General features: G+C 44.7%; 1 protein-coding gene across 4 annotated transcripts in view; it reads right to left on the bottom strand.

Annotated features, from left to right (window-relative positions):
* raraa (retinoic acid receptor, alpha a) overlaps positions 1-18,847 on the bottom strand; it is a 220,219-nt gene that overhangs the window by 110,890 nt on the left and 90,482 nt on the right. For all 4 annotated transcript variants that reach the window (XM_024386750.2, XM_024386752.2, XM_024386751.2 and 1 more), the window contains one exon: positions 18,065-18,627. In XM_024386750.2, the coding sequence (XP_024242518.1) occupies positions 18,065-18,218 (154 nt within the window). In that variant the 5' untranslated portion in view covers positions 18,219-18,627. The remainder of the gene's footprint in view (positions 1-18,064; positions 18,628-18,847) is intronic.

Genomic DNA, 18,847 nt, shown 5'->3' with positions numbered 1-18,847 from the left:
TATCTACCCCCTATCCACCCCCTATCCACCTATCCACCCCCTATCCACCCCTATCCACCTATCCACCCCTATCCACCCCCTATCCACCCCCTATCCACCCACCTATCCACCTATCCACCCCTATCCACCTATCCACCCCTATCCACCCCTATCCACCTATCCACCCCTATCCACCTATCCACCTATCCACCCCCTATCCACCTATCCACCCCCTATCCACCCCTATCCACCTATCCACCTATCCACCCCTATCCACCTATCCACCCCTATCCACCTATCCACCCCTATCCACCCCTATCCACCCCCTTATCACCCCCTATCCACCCCCTATCACCCCCCTACCCCCTATCCACCCCCTATCCACCCCCTATCCACCCCCTATCACCCCCTATCCACCCCCTATCCACCCCTATCCACCCCCCATCACCCCCTATCACCCCCCTATCCACCCCCTATCACCCCCTATCCACCCCCTATCCACCCCCTATCCACCCCCCTATCACCCCCCTATCCACCCCCTATCCACCCCCTATCCACCCCCTATCCACCCCTATCCACCCCCAATGACAATAATATGTTTCCCAGCAATATGCAAATAGCCTTTGCACTTGCCTGTCTCACTCTGTACACCAGTGGTAGTCAATGCCGTACTACTGACGTAAACGCAGGGCACGTGCCCAACCCCAATTATTATTATTATTCCTGGCGGCAGGTGGGGAGGCCCCCAACCAAAAGTTAGGGGACCAAAAGGTTAGATAGCATTTGAAAAAGGCATAAGCCAGGGCAAAATGTGTAGAATAGCAGGAAATGTGCTTTAAAACTGCAACATTTTCTCTCAGCCTCATAGCTCATAATATTTGGGGGTCCTTGACATTAAAAAGTTTGCAAACAGCTGGGATAGTCTATTCATCCGGAGGGTTATGGGTCGTTTGGGCTGCACATCCCATCCCCCAATCAACAAGAGGCCAACTGAACAGAGCCACAGACCTTTAAGACTCAACCGGAGCTCTTCATGTTCACACCACATATAACCACACACCCCACAAAGCGAACAATGTCCTCTAAGTTTACAGTCCAAAATGAAGACTAAGCTTTTAAGATATCATAATATCACACAGCCATATACAAACATTGGCAGTATAATGGCCTTACTGAAGAGCTCAGTGACTTTCAAATTGGCACCGTCATAGGATGCCACCTTTCCAACAAGTAAGTTTGTCAAATATCTGCCTGGCTAGAGCTGCCCCGGTCAACTGTGAAGTGGAAACGTCTGGGAGCAACAACGGCTCAGCCGCGAGGTGGTAGGCCACACAAGCTCACAGAACGGGACCACCGAGTGCTGTCCTCAGTTGCAACACTCACTACCGAGTTCCAAACTGCCTCTGGAAGCAACGTCAGCACAGGAACTGTTCGTCGGGAGCTTCATGAAATGGGTTTTTATGGCCGAGCAGCCGCAATCAATCCGAAGATCTCAATGCGCAACGCCAAGAATCAGCTGCAGTGGTGTAAAGATCGCCGCCATTGGACTCAGTGGAAACGCGTTCTCTGGAGTGATGAATCAGGCTTCACCATCTGGCAGTCCGATGGACGAATCTAGGTTTGGAGGATGCCAGGAGAATGCTATCTGCCCCAATGCATAGTGCCAACTGTAAAGTGGAGGAATAATGATCTGGGCCTCTTTTTCATGGGTCGGGCTAAGCCCCTTAGTTCCAGTGAAGGGAAATCTTAACGCTACAGCATACAGTGATATTCTAGAAGATTATGTGCTTCTAACTTTGTGGCAACAGTTCAGGGAAGGCCCTTCCTGTTTCAGCATGACAATGCCCCCGTGCACAAAGCGAGGTCCATACAGAATTGGTTTGTCAAGATCAGTGTGGAAGAACTTGACTGGCCTGCACAGAGCCCTGACCTCAACCCCATCAAACACCTTTGGGATGAATTGGAACGCCAGGCCTAATTGCCCAACATCAGTGCCCAACCTCACTAATGCTTGTGGCTGAATGGAAGCAAGTTCCCCACAGCAATGTTCCAACATCTAGTGAAAAGCATTCCCAGAAGAGCGGAGGCTGTTATAGCAGCAAACAGCAAAAGGGGACCAACTCCATATTAATGCCCATGATTTTGGAATGAAATGTTCGAAGAGCGAATGTCCACATACTTTTGGTAATGTAGCGTATTTGTTTTTGACATGAGATATATTTTTCAAGGCTCTGAGACTTTAAGAGTTTGAGAAAAGCTAGTACAGCTGGAGTCTCATTTTATGCTCTCGTTGAGAACTGATACTTGTCCCTCGACCAAAACCACTTAATCCAACCCAGACATGGGAAGACAACCAGCAAAGCCCCTATTTGGGGTGACATTCTCCCAAAACACACACGCACGCACGCACACACACACACAGAAATACAAGCCCACACACATACATATCCTCCAAACACACACACAAAGAAACACGCACACAAAGAAACACACAGACACACACACTTGCGCCCAAAACACACACAGACACATACCCACAGACAAACATCCACACACAGAAATACAAGCACACACACACACAGACGCACATATTCTCCAAACACACAGGCACACAAAGAAACACTCACACACACACACACACACACACACACACATACACGACCAAAGCACACACACACAGAAATGCATGCACACACATCTCCGTCAATGTAATCAAACCAGCTGGCCCGTCTAGCATCTCACACTGTGTAAACGGCTCAATTATCAAATCAGTTTGAAACAACACAGTCAGAGGCACTTCACTTGTCTTCTCCCTGCCTGGCCTCTCCCTCATTACAGATACCCCTATAGAGGGAGTGAGGGAGGATCCTGACACAGAGAGCTAATGGAGAGGAGATTAGAAGAGAAGGAAAGAAAAGAGAGGGTTAGGAGAGAATGGAACAAGAGGGGGAAAGCGAGAAGAGAGGTCGAGCAAGCGAGAGAGAGAGAGAGATGCTCTTATGCCCACAGGAAACATAGAATCAGCAAAATCCCACCTCCACCACATCTCATCTCTCTCTGCCATAGCAACACGCACTATGAGGAGATTGACCTTGTTTCTGTTGGGTAAACATACCTCTCATATTCAGGCGCAGTACAATCAAGCTATTGATAGCAACTAACAGTTTTAGATTACGTAAATCCCACTTGATCATGTGTCCAAAACCAGTTTGGACCATCTGGGCATATGAACTATCGGAGTGAATAAGAGAAGACTAACCTACTTGTGGTTGAACATCCCCGCCCATTCTAATAGCAGTCCACAATAGTCCATGTGAGACACACATGTCCCCTGATTCTTTGGTGAAGGGTGCATCTGGGTCATGACTGATTTAAGACGCCCGGGGGGCCCACGGTCACCCTCCTCCCTTCCATCCCTCCCCTGTCTCCTCCTGCTCTGTGGGGGTGAGGGGGATGATGTGATGGATGAGGATTAGGCTCCAGGTGAGAGGGGGAGTTCCTAGGTGTGTCTCCGCAGGACTGCAGGTATTTGGCTGCTCTCCCTCTGGGTGATTAATCACATTGATCTCCCTTTTGATGGAAATGATAAGATCACCCGCTTTTACTACAAGGATGAGTTGTGTGCGTGTGTCAGAGCTGGTCCACCAGCGCCATAGCCCATTGAGACACTGGAGCCGGGCAGTGGAGATGGAAACACGAAAGCTAGAGCTGAAGGACACAATGGCATTCAGCTAAATACATACAATCACATAGAAGCCTTGATCGCTGCAGACCTGTCCATATAAAGCACTGTCAATGTCCACCACGAAGCACTACTGTAAACATCTGCATAGTGTCTCAGGAAGTGAACTTTGACAATACAGGTTTATTGAAAGCAATGCTACTCACAAACACATCATTGCCTTATCCTGAGTAGGCTCTGTGTTAACAGTATGAGAAAGAGTATGTGCGTGTTCTACTCTAGTCCTGGAGGGTACTGCCAGCTTCGCTTCTTCTCTAACGGTACTTAACTGATCGATGTCATTCATCTTCCAGCGTCCGAATTCCTGGTCCCTCAGGTTTAAACACCAGCTAAGAGAAACTGACACTGGCTTTTTTGTTGTTGTTGAAAACCACCAATCAGAAACTTATTTTGAGGGCAATATAAGGCTCTGCTCTTGATGACAGATGTACAGGATAGGGGGATTCCATTCCATTCAGTTAAGCTGTTAATCATCTCTTCGGGGGGACCTTGCTATGACTGCGTAGCTCCTCCAGATCAAAAGTGATAACATAAGAGGACGGACGGACAGACAGAATCTGTTTAGGTATCCCTCAGAGAGAGGGGGAGTCTGGTAGACCTCAGGTCAGTCTACTGATCACAGAGTGGAGCCGGACATCTCTAATTAGGCTACCTAATCAAACAGAGCGTTGTGGATGTGATCTGTCAAGGTTCAAGTGCTACAAAGTGAGAACGAGAGTGAGAATAAGGGGGAGCAAGGCAATGCGAGGGAGAACAAGAGAGCGGGAACGAGAAAAGAGCAAGCGAGAGGCAGGGTGGGAGTGAGAAGGAGATCTGTTTATGAAGTGCTTCTCACACCCCTCAGTAATGAATGGGGCTTCTTATATCTATTGGCTTTGTGTGTGTGTGTGTGTGTGTTGTGTGTGTGTGTGTGTGTGTGTGTGTGTGTGCGTGTAGAGCAGTGTGGGCCCTCAGAGCACCCCAGCCACTGGCCCCAAATAATCTCAGCACAGCAGACCTCTTTCTTACCCCCGCTCTATACCGTGGCTCCTGTAGCGTAGGGGAAACGGACATTACCCGCTAAGAAAGGGTTCGCAAACACCAACAACGAGCACAGGGCCCTCTGCGTGATAATTCAATGACTCTCGTCCGACCTCTCCCAACCCTTGCTCGTCCCGTTCTACCCCTTAGGTAACTGGCCTGTATTTCTGTGACTGACATTCAAAACACACTGTCAGCGTAATACACTTAATGAAGTCTCAATGATACGGCATTTGACATATATTATAACTGAATGCATAGAATTAGGTTTGGGCGGTATACTGGGGGTATTTGGAAATAGCTACGGTATGGTTTTTCCGATACCTTTTCAAAGATGTCTTTGAAGTTTTTCCCAATAAGCTTTGATATTTGTCGCTACTTTTTAAGTAAATGCCTGCAGTCAACTTGTGCAATACGTTGGGAGATCAAGCAGATCACATTTTCACTTCACCTGCCGCATTATTTTACAGGGTTTGTAAATAGAACTAAGAGAGATTGTTCTGGGATGACGGTGCAACTATAGTTTTCCTTCACAGGAAATACATGATTGAAACACATTCGGCAGAAAATTACATGACACTATTTGGCCACACAAGTAAATGATCTCATAATGAAAAAGCAAGGTCTTTTTTTGGTAAAACAATGCATGGCCATCATATTTCTAATGTTTACCATAGAAAGAATGTAGCCAGCTACATTTCCTAATGTTTTACAGAGAAAAGTAGGGTAGGCTACACCGAGAAAAGTACCAGAGAAAAGTAGGGTAGGCTACACCGAGAAAGTACCGGAGAAAAGTAGGGTAGGCTACACCGAGAAAGTACCGGAGAAAAGTAGGGTAGGCTACACCACAAAAGTACCAGAGAAAAATAGGGTAGGCTACACCAGAAAAGTACCAGAGAAAAGTAGGGTAGGCTACACCGAGAAAAGTACCGGAGAAAAGTAGGGTAGGCTACACCGGAGAAAAGTAGGGTAGGCTACACCGAGAAAAGTGCCGGAGAAAAGTAGGGTAGGCTACCAGAGAGAAAAGTAGGGTAGGCTACACCGAGAAAAGTACCGGAGAAAAGTAGGGTAGGCTACACCAGAAAAGTACCAGAGAAAAATAGGGTAGGCTACACCGAGAAAAGTACCTGAGAAAAGTAGGGTAGGCTACACCGAGAAAGTACCGGAGAAAAGTAGGGTAGGCTACACCACAAAAGTACCAGAGAAAAATAGGGTAGGCTACACCGAGAAAAGTACCTGAGAAAAGTAGCTACACATCAGTCAGTGTGCTTGCTGTCTGCTGATAGAATGCCCGTTCGTGTCGTGAATTCTCATCCAAGTGGAGTGCAACTGAACCACAAAATTAGTCGGAGGCCGAGCAGAAATTACAATAAGAAGCATTTTAGATCTGCATTTACAAAACGCAGCAAGGTATTTTTTTCTGCGTGAAAAACACTGAATTCTGTTTAACTTGCTAGTTAACAAAAATATAACCGCAAAATGTAAAGTGTTGGTTTCATGTTTCATGAGCTGAAATAAAATATCCCAGAAATGTTCCACATGCACAAAAAGCTTATTTCTCTTACTGTTAAATTTTGTACACCAATTTATTCACATCCCTGTTAGTGAGAATTTCTCCTTTGCCAAGATAATCCAGCCACCTAACAGGTGTGGCATATCAAGAAGCTGATTAAACAGCATGATCATTACACAGATGCAACTTGTGCTGGGGACAATAAAAGGCCATTAAAATGTGCACTTTTGTCACACAATAGAATGCCACAGATGTCTCAAGTTTTGAGGGAGTGTGCAATTAGCATGCTGACTGCAGGAATGTCCACCAGAGCTGTTGCCAAACAATTGAGTGTTAATTTCTCTACCATAAGCCACCTCCAACATCGTTTTAAAGAATTTGGCAGTATGTCCAACCGGCCTCAATACAGACAAGGTGTGTGGGTGAGTGGTTTGCTGATTGATGTCAACGATGTGAACAGAGTGCCCCATGGTGGCGGTGGGGTTACGGTGTGGGCAGGCATAAGCTACGGACAATTGAACACGATAGTATTTTATCCATGGCAATTTAAATTCACAGATACTGTGGCAAGATCCTGAGGCCCATTGTGAGGCCCATTTTTTTTTAAGGTATCTGTGACCAATAGATGCATGTCTGTATTCCCAGTCATGTGAAATCCATAGATTGACTGATTTCCTTATATGAGCTGTAGAAATTGTTGCGTTTATATTTTTGTTCAGTATAAGTAAGTGGCTGAATTAATAAGATGACTGCGCATCATATTGTGTTATCTTTCTGCCCTGTTTGAGAAGTCAAAGCCCTTTGGATGAGTTATCTGTACAGCTGCCACTGCCAATGTTCCCTCTAAACTGCGGGTGTGTGCCAGCCGCGCACCTCCTCCAGGACTGCAGCGCAGAAGAAATGCCAGGCCAAGCAGAGACGCAAGGGATTGAACTTCACTGAGTTCGCACAGTTAGTTTGCACTATATAGATCAACGTTTTTTTCTGTGATCGAATCAACATTATATCAGCCCCATTTTTAATGCAACAAACCAAAACAAATCTAACTTTGCAAGATTGAGCCTGATTTTGTTGTAGGCAGAGATTTGATCTTGCAACCTTTCGGTTACTAGTCCAACACTCTAACCACTCGGCTACCTGCCGCCCCAGTTATAGATACTATAGGTCAGAAATGGGGAGTTACTGCTTCCTCCAAGAGCAAAAAACGTGTAGACTACATTTTCAAGTTGTCTTTGAAAAGCTAGTCAGGTAAAAAGCTTACGTCTTAATTAAAAGGGACAGTGTTGTTGTTTTGAGACGGGCTTGAATATGCAAATAGCCTACATTGTCTAATTCTCTGTATGATAATAATTAAAAGTATCTTGTAAAGTGGTTTCTTGCATTATACAACACACTAATATCAGGCACTTTTTTTAACGTAAAAACGTTAACCTTTTCACATTCACCAGCGTGAGTTGTTTAATGCACTTGATGTCAGAACGCGCTCACTGTTCCAAAATATGATTGTTACACAACAGGACAGTTAACATGCGCTGCCTGCTAATTATCTATCGGCTGTGTTTCAACTCGTCGATTTCAAATTATTTTCGAACAAGTTGTATTTTCAAACAACAATTTGAATTGAGGTGTGTTCCGTCTCCTCATTAATTCACATAGAAGTAGCCCATTTCAGTGTTGCGGACAATTTATGTTTGAGGCTTTACTGTGCCTTATTTTCTGTAAATCGTGTTGTCGTTTCTACTGTAGCATGAAATATGTGTGCTAAACTTCCTGAAGCGAATGATCGTAGATGACACACCCCCTTCAACATGCATAATGCAAACAGACCAAACATCTCGTCTCCTCTGATCTTTGGTTGACGCGAAAAAACAAGCATGTCAGTGCGCACAAACTACCCATCGTCAGGTTACTTTTGATTTCTAGAAAGTGTTTTACTCAATCATTTAGATCAATAGTGAGCTCACCCGTGATGTGATGAATTATAAATAGTAATTGCTATTTGCTAATTCATATTGTGGTTTCTGTCAGCCGAGAGTTCTCTAAATATGACCGCTTGTGTTACGTCAATCTTTCCTAAGTTAGCGCTAGGACAAATGTAGCCTACATTTTCCAGTTTGGATGATTGTGTTATGCTGTCGCTACTTCTGTGAATGTCTGAACATTGCATCCCAAAAATGGTCACATTCAGGACATAACTTTGTAAGGACTGTGTTACTGCAAAATGTTTCTGTGGGAAAAAAGTGTTGCCAACTCAAAAGCTGACTGTTGCATCAATCTAAACTGGCGTTCTAATCACACCAGTTTGAGCGTGTGCTGCAGGGACCACTGTAGTGGTGGTCACACCCGTTTGTTGGTACATGTGAAAAGGTTTCAAGTCTCATGCAATGTAGGCCTGCATTGAACACCACATATAGGCTACTGTAGACAATATCATAGAAATCCCAAACTATTTCAATGTGATCATTTTGGAAAGATTTCCTCTATTGGTTTTGTTGGTAGGCCTACATTATGCACAAATAGCCACAATAGCCTATTGGCTACTGTCTAAACCAGTAAGGGTACAGCCTCAGTGTTCATTGGAAACGCATGCCAGAAGTTGCACGAAATTCTCACAACATTCAAGTACTCGCACAAATTTGCAGAGCTGACAGCCTCGTTGTCCTAGCGACTCTACACAGACAGTGTGAACACATGCTGATTCAGAGTCAGTACGTTCTTCCTCCAGACAAGCATGCCTCAACATTTTGTTAATTTGCACAATGTCTCGCGTTCACATTCGCTTGTAAATGTCCAAACTCAACAAAAAGGACATTTGGTAGCTCCTACCTATATGTATAACTTTATGAGCTGGATTGCCTGTCTTTGCAATTAGTTTATTTTTCGTTTTGCTCTTTAGCATGTTTAGCTAGCAGCCTCCATGGTGATTCACAATAACTTGTGCACATTTTCTTAGCATTCTGGAAATATATATTTTTTGCGTTTAATGGCGCCCCCTTGGGTACTATGCCGGTACATACTGTAAATCCCAGAATGAGAGAAGGACGGTAATTACAATATGAAAATCTGGATACCGCCCCACCCTACATAGAACATCAAAGGGGGTGTCGAGAGTGTATGTGTGTGTGAGTTGTATCTCTTTACCCTTGTATTGACACACACATTTTCTTTGAAGAAAGCTTAAATAAAGAGTTGAGTTCCTACAGCATCAGAGGGGAGATTTAGATTGCTGTTTATAGTCTGTCGCATAGCTGCTAGCGGCAAGATGGTGTTTTTGAAGTTGTTATAGTTCAACTAGCTCAAAATTTACTGAGTGTGTGTGTGTGTGTGTGTGTGTGTCAGCGGTACTAACCCGGTATGGTGTGTGTGTGTGTGTGTCAGCGGTACTAACCCGGTATGGTGTGTGTGTGTGAGTGTGTGTGTGCGTGTGTGTCTGCATGAATGCGTGGGGCTCAGAAAATGGAGCCATCCACCGGATTATCAGAAGACAGCTCTTTGAAAAGGAGGGTCCTCATTTGCATAAGCGGCCGCAAAAAAAGACCTACAGAACAGAAAAGAAAAGAAAGGGGGAGAGAGAGCAGTGGCGACACTTGCCAAGCCAATGGATGGGGGATAATGCTTTGGCTAGGTTCAAGTATTCAGGGCAGGGAAGGGTTTCGGCCCCCAGTTCCCTCAAAGCAAATGGAAATAATGTGAAATTAGTAAATAAATTCAATAATGATAGTACTGTCAGGCTGATGTGAGGGGAGGGACGATAAAAAGGAGGAAGATAGGGAGGGAAAGACACCGAAGTCTGCGGCCTCTCTTGTGGGAGCACTGTTGGCTTAGCTGCTGGTGGTTGGCAGCTCTCACCAACAACACTGGCCCCTGCCAAAGCCAGTGTGTGTACGCCCCAGGCGCCCGCTTCTGCTGCCTCTGCACAGGGGGCCTTGTCTGGTTCACTTTCCATCTCTGTCTTTCTCCCTCTTTCCATCTCTCCCACCCTCTTTCATCTCGCTCTTTCTCCGATTCACTGTCTCACATTATCCCTCTCTCTTCATCCCCCCTCTATCCATCTCTCTCTCCCTCCCCTCTGTGTGGTGTCCGGAGGGGATGTCCCCAGCCTCCTGATAAAGAACTCACACCACCCACACCCAAAGCAGAGTCACCTTGGAGCTGTCATAGCGGCCATCGCGCCAGACAGGCTCCAGGGCTAACTGCTCAGATGACAATAAGCACAGTTTACACTGGTCTGGGATCTGATGACCAGACAGAAAAGTATCAGACTGGTGGTATTGTGAGCGTTGACCTTGCAATAGAACATGTGAACATTACAAAGGCAAAATGTAGGGTATAACATGCTTTTCATATTTGAAACATCTCTACATGTGACCGACATACATTTGACATGCTAAACCAAAAGTTTTCTGAGGGTATTTAACATACAAATGAAAATATCACCGCATAGATGATGCTCTTCTTGACTCTGCAGTTAATTACCAAGCGTTAATCAGTCATTAGGGCTAAATGACTAAATGAAGGAGAGCCGGCATGGGGAGAAAAGTGTTTTACATGGCGTGCTTAATAAGCATAATATGAGCAGTGCTCAAATGAGTTTCTATTTTCCAATAATGACCTGATCTCCTGAGAGGTTCTCTGTGTGTGTGTACCTCAATGCTACTGTGTTGATTACCTTCTATACTCATATAGGCAGGAATTATCTATACTGATGGGTGATATGGCCTGAGATAACATTCAATGTGGTTCCAAAGTCACACAATTGAGCTTTACATTCGGGGTACATTGTGTGTGTGACCTGTGTTGAAGTAGGTGGCAAATGAATGGGTGTGGTGTGATTCACAAGTGGTAGGCTACTCAATGTTATCTTTATCCCTAAAGAACAAACCGTGTGTGTGTGCGCGTCCAGTGCAAGGCCCAAATCTGGAGTTAACCTGTCCATTCCAGCCTGCATCTGCGGCTTCCCTTCAGCGTATATATGGTCCAACTAGTAAACTGTCTTCTGTTTGTTTGTCCACTCTCTGTTTACCTACAAACCCAAAGGTTTCCTCTTTGGCTTGCCCGCCCACCCACATGGCATCCGGGCTTGTCCCTGGGATGTCCCCAGAGTGCCACGGACCACCAGCGCAGACACACACACCACCTGTCTGACCATGCCACCGCCTCGCTCACACACACACACACACTACCATATCCATATTTACTCACAGGCAGGACATTCCATCTGTACAGTTTAAAACACTACAGAGGTCGCCAACATTAACACACACACACACACACACACAAACAGGGCTCCTCATGTTTCCGGCCTCTGAAAATATAATTTCATATTCCCCCACCCCTCTGAAAGGCTTAATACATTCCAATTTGCCGCTCGTAAAGTCAAAATCTACAGCAACACTGCCCCGGCCGGGGTTGGATTTCCCCACCAAGCAATGACTGGAGTACAGAGTGAGTTCCATGGGGGAAAACAAGACAGCCAACTATACCATAAGGGTATAATATAATAACATCAGTAACCAGGAATGATGTACCCAGTTTCCCAGTAATACTAGAGCCACTATGGTTTGCCTACATGCTACATCTGATGTAACAAGGTTCAGCTAATTAGCTAATAAACCTACCATCTAGCGTGCCTAGCTTCCTGCTAATAACAACATCAATAGAATAGACAGAAATGATCGTTGACCCAGTTGCCTAGCTTCATGATAATACCAACATCGAAACATTAGCCAGGAGTGACAGGTAGCCTAGCCTCTAGCCTAGTTTCCCATTCCCCAGCAGCATAAATGCTAAAGGCGTGACTAGTTCCAGGGTTGGTTGCTTTCGCCAACAATTTTCCGATAATGGAGGTAAAGGCACCTCTGGAGGTTAGGTAAGGTTACGCTGGGCTGTGTGTTAGCCGAGAATGGATGGATTAACCCTTCTGCTCTGTTTGGCCCCAATAATTGGCCTGCAGGGACTTTGACTGAACCAGGTGACTGCTCTCTGGCCACTCAGGCGAAAGCACCTGGAACACTGACTGACTGGACGGGCTGGGCTCTCTAGGGTGCAGACCTGGGTTCAACTAGTATTTGCAATCATTGAAATAATATGAGAGTTTGCTCTAGCCTGCCTGAAGTGCCAGATGGGTTGGGATTGCAGTTTTGGGACTACTCTATTGGTCCATTAAGCCAGGAACGCTCAATCAAGCACAGATAAAGTATTCAAACCGTATTTGAACCCAGGTCTGCTAGGGTGCGAGTCAGAACGTGTGAGTATGATCCATCTGAAAATAGTGAAATGACAGTTGAATGATCATATAATATTTCACTCAACGGAGTTGGTCATGTGTTTTGTGAGCAACCATGTTGGAATCAAGGCTGGCAAAGTAAAGAGAAATTAGGGTGACAGTTGAAATGGATGATAATTTGGCTACTTCATCCTCTAATGAAGTAACTCATTTCTTTTATAAATGATTTGGTTTGTCCTAAATCGTCCTGCCAATCCCAAAACACCCTGTGGCTTGGGAGTCTACGATACACCATGTTGCTAAGGGGAAAAAGTTGAATAAGTGGAAAATATGCTCTACACACAAACAACTAACTTGGCCGCCATACACTGCGTTGACACCAGTGCTATTGCTAGGACTAACAGAATGTCCACTACATTTCTGCCCACAGATCTGCAATAGAATTGTGAAGCCCAAGAGAGACAAATCGCTTCCCTAAAACTTCCAGTTTGTGTGTTGCAGCCTACATTTAGTACACTGCAGCTTTGAAATCCATAAACCCTCAAAAAGGATTGGATTTCCTCCAACAATCTGACATTCTGTAAATCCCCATATTCTAAAGCTCCAAACAAACTTTCTCTTTCTTTCCCTCTTTTTTTTAGGTTGTAATGTGAATTGAGTGGCCGGGGATTAACTGTGTTTCGTGAGAGTGGTTGTGTGTGAGAGTGTGTGTGTATGCATGTGTGTGTCAGGGAAAGAAAGTGATGGTAAGAAAGAGAGAGAGAGAGTGGTGGTGATAATGGGTAAATGGAAAGAGAAGAGGGGAAAGGGAAAGGGAGATACCTAGTCAGTTGTACAACTGAATGCATTCAACTGAAATCTGTCTTCCGCATTTAACCCAACCCCTTTGCATCAGAGACGCGGGGGGCTGCCATAATCGACATCCACGTCTTCGGCCCTAGTGAACAGTGGGTTATCTGGCTTGCGCAGAACAACAGATTTTTACCTTGTTGGGGCTCTCTGTGCATGTGCTGCATACCCTGGTATGGCACAAGGACGGTTATATAGCCCAAACTGTCACAGTTCTGGTCTGCTTATGGGGTGGTTCTCAATGACATAGCAGCTGGGTCTGGTCTGCTTAGTTCACTGACTGGATATGAACCAGAAAAAGGAAGCCTATGAAATGTCTCGCTTTCTCTATCGTCTCTGGTGGTGTGAGTGGTTTTGCTGGAATCATGGGAGATTGAGCCTTGAACAACAGAAAAATATTACCGTAAACTGACTATAAATGTAATTCTATAGGTTTTTGAGTCTGTATTTAAAATATTTACAGGTGTTATTAGGAGAAAAGAAGAGCAATATATACCAGGGAGTTCATATTTGATCAGAAAACTACAGACACGTTATATAAGTCACTAGAAATGACATCGTGGCAGGGATCCTACTCATCTATGTCATAGAGCAGCAGTCTCCCATTTTGTCCAGGAGAAAACAGTCCAAATGAGACTGAAAATGTGTAGGACTTCACGAAACAGTCCATAATAACATCCCAAATGTTAATTTTGGTGGAACTGCCCTTTAAAAGCAATGGACAGCATGCGTGGGTGTGATAGTTCTACTAATAAAAATACAATTTAAATAATACTCATTATCTAGGCAGAGTGAAAACCCTGGGGAAAGTCACAGAGACATCAATGAACACGAAACCAAAAGGGTAAATCCATTTCAATTTGATACATTTTTGACAGCATCCCTTTTGATTTAAATAAAACTTTTTATACATGTTTGCATAAGCATCACATGTTGTAGTTTACACCCTACTTTACATCATCTCAGGTTTTTGTGTCGTCTCAATCGACTGCGGGCACAACATGCTGTTGAATACAGAGTGGGTGTCATTTTAAATCATAGAAAGGATCTATTCCTTCAGACCACATCAATTTAGCTGGAACACCATAGATTTTTTTTAATTATTGAAATTTCAACTTTACTACCACACAGATGGCCGCCGAGCCACCCACCGTCAACTTAAATGGTCATGGTCTATTCTATTATCTACATTTCTATGAGTTCAATTGGTTTCCTATGGAGGATTCACAACATAATTTAATACAGAAGATATTCCCATTCAAGTAAACTTTTTCTGATGTGTGGACCTCCAACCATATTTGTGGTACCATTTGAAAGTGGAAATGTAAATTGTATTAAAACAGGGTCTAAACTAAAAACATATGCGAATACTTAAAAAAATTAATGAATTTCTGCGTTTTTAGATAATTGATGTTTAAGGTTAGAAAATGACAATTGTTATTTTTTTCAATAAAAAATTATAGTTTGACAACCCTGTTTGTAAGCTTTTAAATAATATAAATATGTTATATTTTCCAGTGATGAAGACATGGATGTCTCATGGTAGGGTGGGGTATCCAAAATAGAGCAACTTTTAGCACCATTATCTCTTGAATGTTTTGGCATTCATGTCCCAAATGTTACTTTCTGCAAATATGTATGGACGGTTTCGTTCAAATCAAAAGGCTCTCAAAAAGTGATTGATTTCAAATAGATTTACCCTAAAGAAAACTTCACAAATGTTTACTGTTGTTAGGCCAAAACATGCAAGACACACACACTATGTAATTTCAGAATACCAATTGTTTTACCAACAAAAGCCCATTCCAGCCCATTCCTTGTGTGTGTGTGTGTTTCTCTCTAGCTACAGCCAGGTACACAGGAACATGTCTAGCTACAGTCAGGTACATGTCTAGCTACAGCCAGCTACACAGGAACATGTCTAGCTACAGCCAGCTACACAGGAACATGTCTAGCTACAGCTAGCTACAGCCAGGTACACAGGAACATGTCTAGCTACAGCCAGCTACACAGGAACATGTCTAGCTACAGCCAGGTACACAGGAACATGTCTCTACAGCCAGCTACACAGGAACATGTCAGCTACAGCCAGCTACACAGGAACATGTCTAGCTACAGCCAGCTACACAGGAACATGTCTAGCTACAGCCAGCTACACAGGAACATGTCTAGCTACATCCAGCTACACAGGAACATGTCTAGCTACATCCAGCTACACAGGAACATGTCTAGCTACAGCCAGCTACACAGGAACATGTCTAGCTACAGCCAGCTACACAGGAACATGTCTAGCTACAGCCAGCTACACAGGAACATGTCTAGCTACACAGGAACACAGGAACATGTCTAGCTACACAGGAACACAGGAACATGTCTAGCTACAGCCACACAGGAACATGTCTACAGCCTACACAGGAACATGTCAGCCAGCCTACACAGGAACATGTCTAGCTACAGCCAGGTACACAGGAACATGTCTAGCTACAGACAGGAACATGTCTAGCTACAGCCAGGTACACAGGAACATGTCTAGCTACAGCCAGCTACACAGGAACATGTCTAGCTACAGCCAGGTACACAGGAACATGTCTAGCTACAGCCAGGTACACAGGAACATGTCTAGCTACAGCCAGGTACACAGGAACATGTCTAGCTACAGCCAGGTACACAGGAACATGTCTAGCTACAGCCAGCTACACAGGAACATGTCTAGCTACAGCCAGCTACACAGGAACATGTCTAGCTACACAGAACATGTCAGCTACACAGGGACATGTCTAGCTACACAGGAACACAGGAACATGCCTCTGTATACACAGGAACATGTCTAGCTGGACAGGAACATGTCTTTAGGAACATGTTTACAGCCAGGTACACAGGAACATATCATACACAGGAACATGTCTAGCTACAGCCAGCTACACAGGAACATGTCTAGCTACAGCCAGCTACACAGGGACATGTCTAGCTACAGGAGGCCTCTGTATAATTCATGGACACAGTTTTATGAAATGTTTATGATATCATATTTTGACCGTAATTACTCCGCTATGAGTCAGGGGTGTTAACACAGATGGAGAAACCTTGACAACGGGTACGCACAACCACCTCACTCCCTCTCACCAACAGAGGAAGGATATGTGGCATTTGGTAAAAAGGATTACTCAAGTAAGCATTACAAACATAAATCACGCAAGAAGGAAAATCAAACTATTACGACAATGAGTGTACGTGTGTGAGTGCGTGTACACTGCTTCGCTGTCTCGTAGCATTAGTGTGTTTATTTGGATCCCCATTAGCTTTAGCAGAAGCTACTCTTCCTAGTGACTGAGTGAGTAGGAATAGGTGGTCAGTGTCCCTGGCTAGCTCCCCAGTGTTTACTGACAGGAAATGTTTGTCCTGCAAAAGGGAAGGAACCCTGCCGCCCCTCTCGCCAAACACTGGGAGCGAGTCCCGACAAGACACACACACACCACAGACAGCAATGCAGTGCCCCCCCCACACCCACACACTATGCAATGTACCACTACCATCAGAATGTTCCTTATTCAAATTGATAAACACAACTCAAATGAGAAATAATGGGGAAGTGGATACAACTGACTGCTTTTCACAGTTCCTCCTGTTGCTATTCCCAATGAACACCATGCTAATCCCAATGAACACCATGCTAATCCCAATGAACACCATGCTAATCCCAATGAACACCATGCTAATCCCAATGAACACCATGCTAATCCCAATGAACACCATGCTAATCCCAATGAACACCATGCTAATCCCAATGAACACCATGCTAATCCCAATGAACACCATGCTAATCCCTATGAACACCATGCTAATCCCAATGAACACCATGCTAATCCCAATGAACACCATGCTAATCCCTATGAACACCATGCTAATCCCTATGAACACCATGCTAATCCCTATGAACACCATGCTAATCCCTATGAACACCATGCTAATACACCCAGATGGAAAGTCAATACACTGACCCCAAACCACCTGGCTGGCCGGAGATTGGAGACTACGTCTCCTATAGCAACCTGTGGTCATTTTACATAGGCTAGATAAGATCCGCTTTAGAGGTGTGTCCATTTTGAGATGTCAGGTTGATTACCCTGCCCTCCTGTCCCATTTGATCTAGGCAGTATTCAGTGTGTTATGCTCGGTTTACCATCACACAGACAGTATATCACACGGGCATGATCTAACCAGGACAAGATGAAAGCTCTCTCCAACATCCAACCTTCAATAATCAATAAATAGCTAAGCTAAATTGTTGAGGCAAATATGCCAACAACTGCAGGAGGCCAAATATAGCATTCCATTCCCGCCATCAGCACAGCAACAGAGACATTTTATCTGCTAATATAGACCCACTTTTCTGAGGAGCAGAACAGCTCAGAGCCACACAATGGAAAACTCTGTTCCTTTATACAAGACCTTTCAAACGCAGTCTCTACAATAACTATAGTGGTAGGCTGTTTGGAACTAAATGCTCAGACTCAAAATACTGCAACAGGCCAATACTCTTGATACCTTGAGTGTCAGCCTGTTTCATGGCAGCAACAAAGGAGTTGGCTATTCCAGAAATAGGCTAATATTCTGAGGTAAACCAGTCAACAATGCAGCCAAAACACATGTGCTTTAGTGAGCACTAACAATACACCACACAGTCCAATGAAACAGCAGAGAGAAGGCTTAAAGGACGTACAGTAGGGGTACTTACTGGCTGGCGATGGCGTGCTGTAGCCACTGAGGGACAAGCCGGGCAGGGCGGGGGGCGAGAGCCCCCCCAGCATGTGGGGGAAGAAGTATGAGTAGTGGGGCATGGGGAAGCCGTTGAGGTGAGGGCCCGGTATCGGGTTGCTCTTCCCAGCCATTTTGGCTCAATCCACCTCCACCGATGACGACACCAAAAAAACGATATTGTGGCAATACAGAAAGGAGTCAGTGTGGGTTACGGAGTGGTTCTAGTGCCCATACGGGCGATGGACGTGTGGGGTATTCCGGTGGCGTGGTGACTTTGGAGAAATGCCCTCAATTAGGAAACTACAGTTGTGGAATTCCCAAAATGGCCGCCTGTTACCGACTGATGGAGAGGAGAGGTACAGGATAGTGGTTATGAAGGTGGTTATGAAGATTCACAAGGATTTTATAATGAGTCTTCCACTGTGGAGTCCGTTCCAGAGATGGGGAATGTGTAGAGACATGGTGCCTATGCAAGAGTCAGCTCTGGTATATACCCCCAACCGTTCAGAGTGTCTCTTTTAGTGGCCCTCGAATCTTCACCTAGAGAGAAAGAGAGTGAGATCATTTAGAATTTAAAAACCACTTTGGGACAATGTCATACATAACAAAAATAAGTTTAAAAAACATTACATTTCATCCCTCACAAGTGAGACACAGAGAGACAGAGAGAAGCACAGAGACACAGAGAGAGACAGACAGACAGACAGACAGACAGACAGACAGACAGACAGACAGACAGACAGACAGACAGACAGAGAGA

Source organism: Oncorhynchus tshawytscha, linkage group LG24, assembly GCF_018296145.1.
Source record: "Oncorhynchus tshawytscha isolate Ot180627B linkage group LG24, Otsh_v2.0, whole genome shotgun sequence".
Lineage (NCBI taxonomy): Eukaryota > Metazoa > Chordata > Actinopteri > Salmoniformes > Salmonidae > Oncorhynchus > Oncorhynchus tshawytscha.
This window is presented reverse-complemented; position numbering and strand designations above follow the sequence as displayed.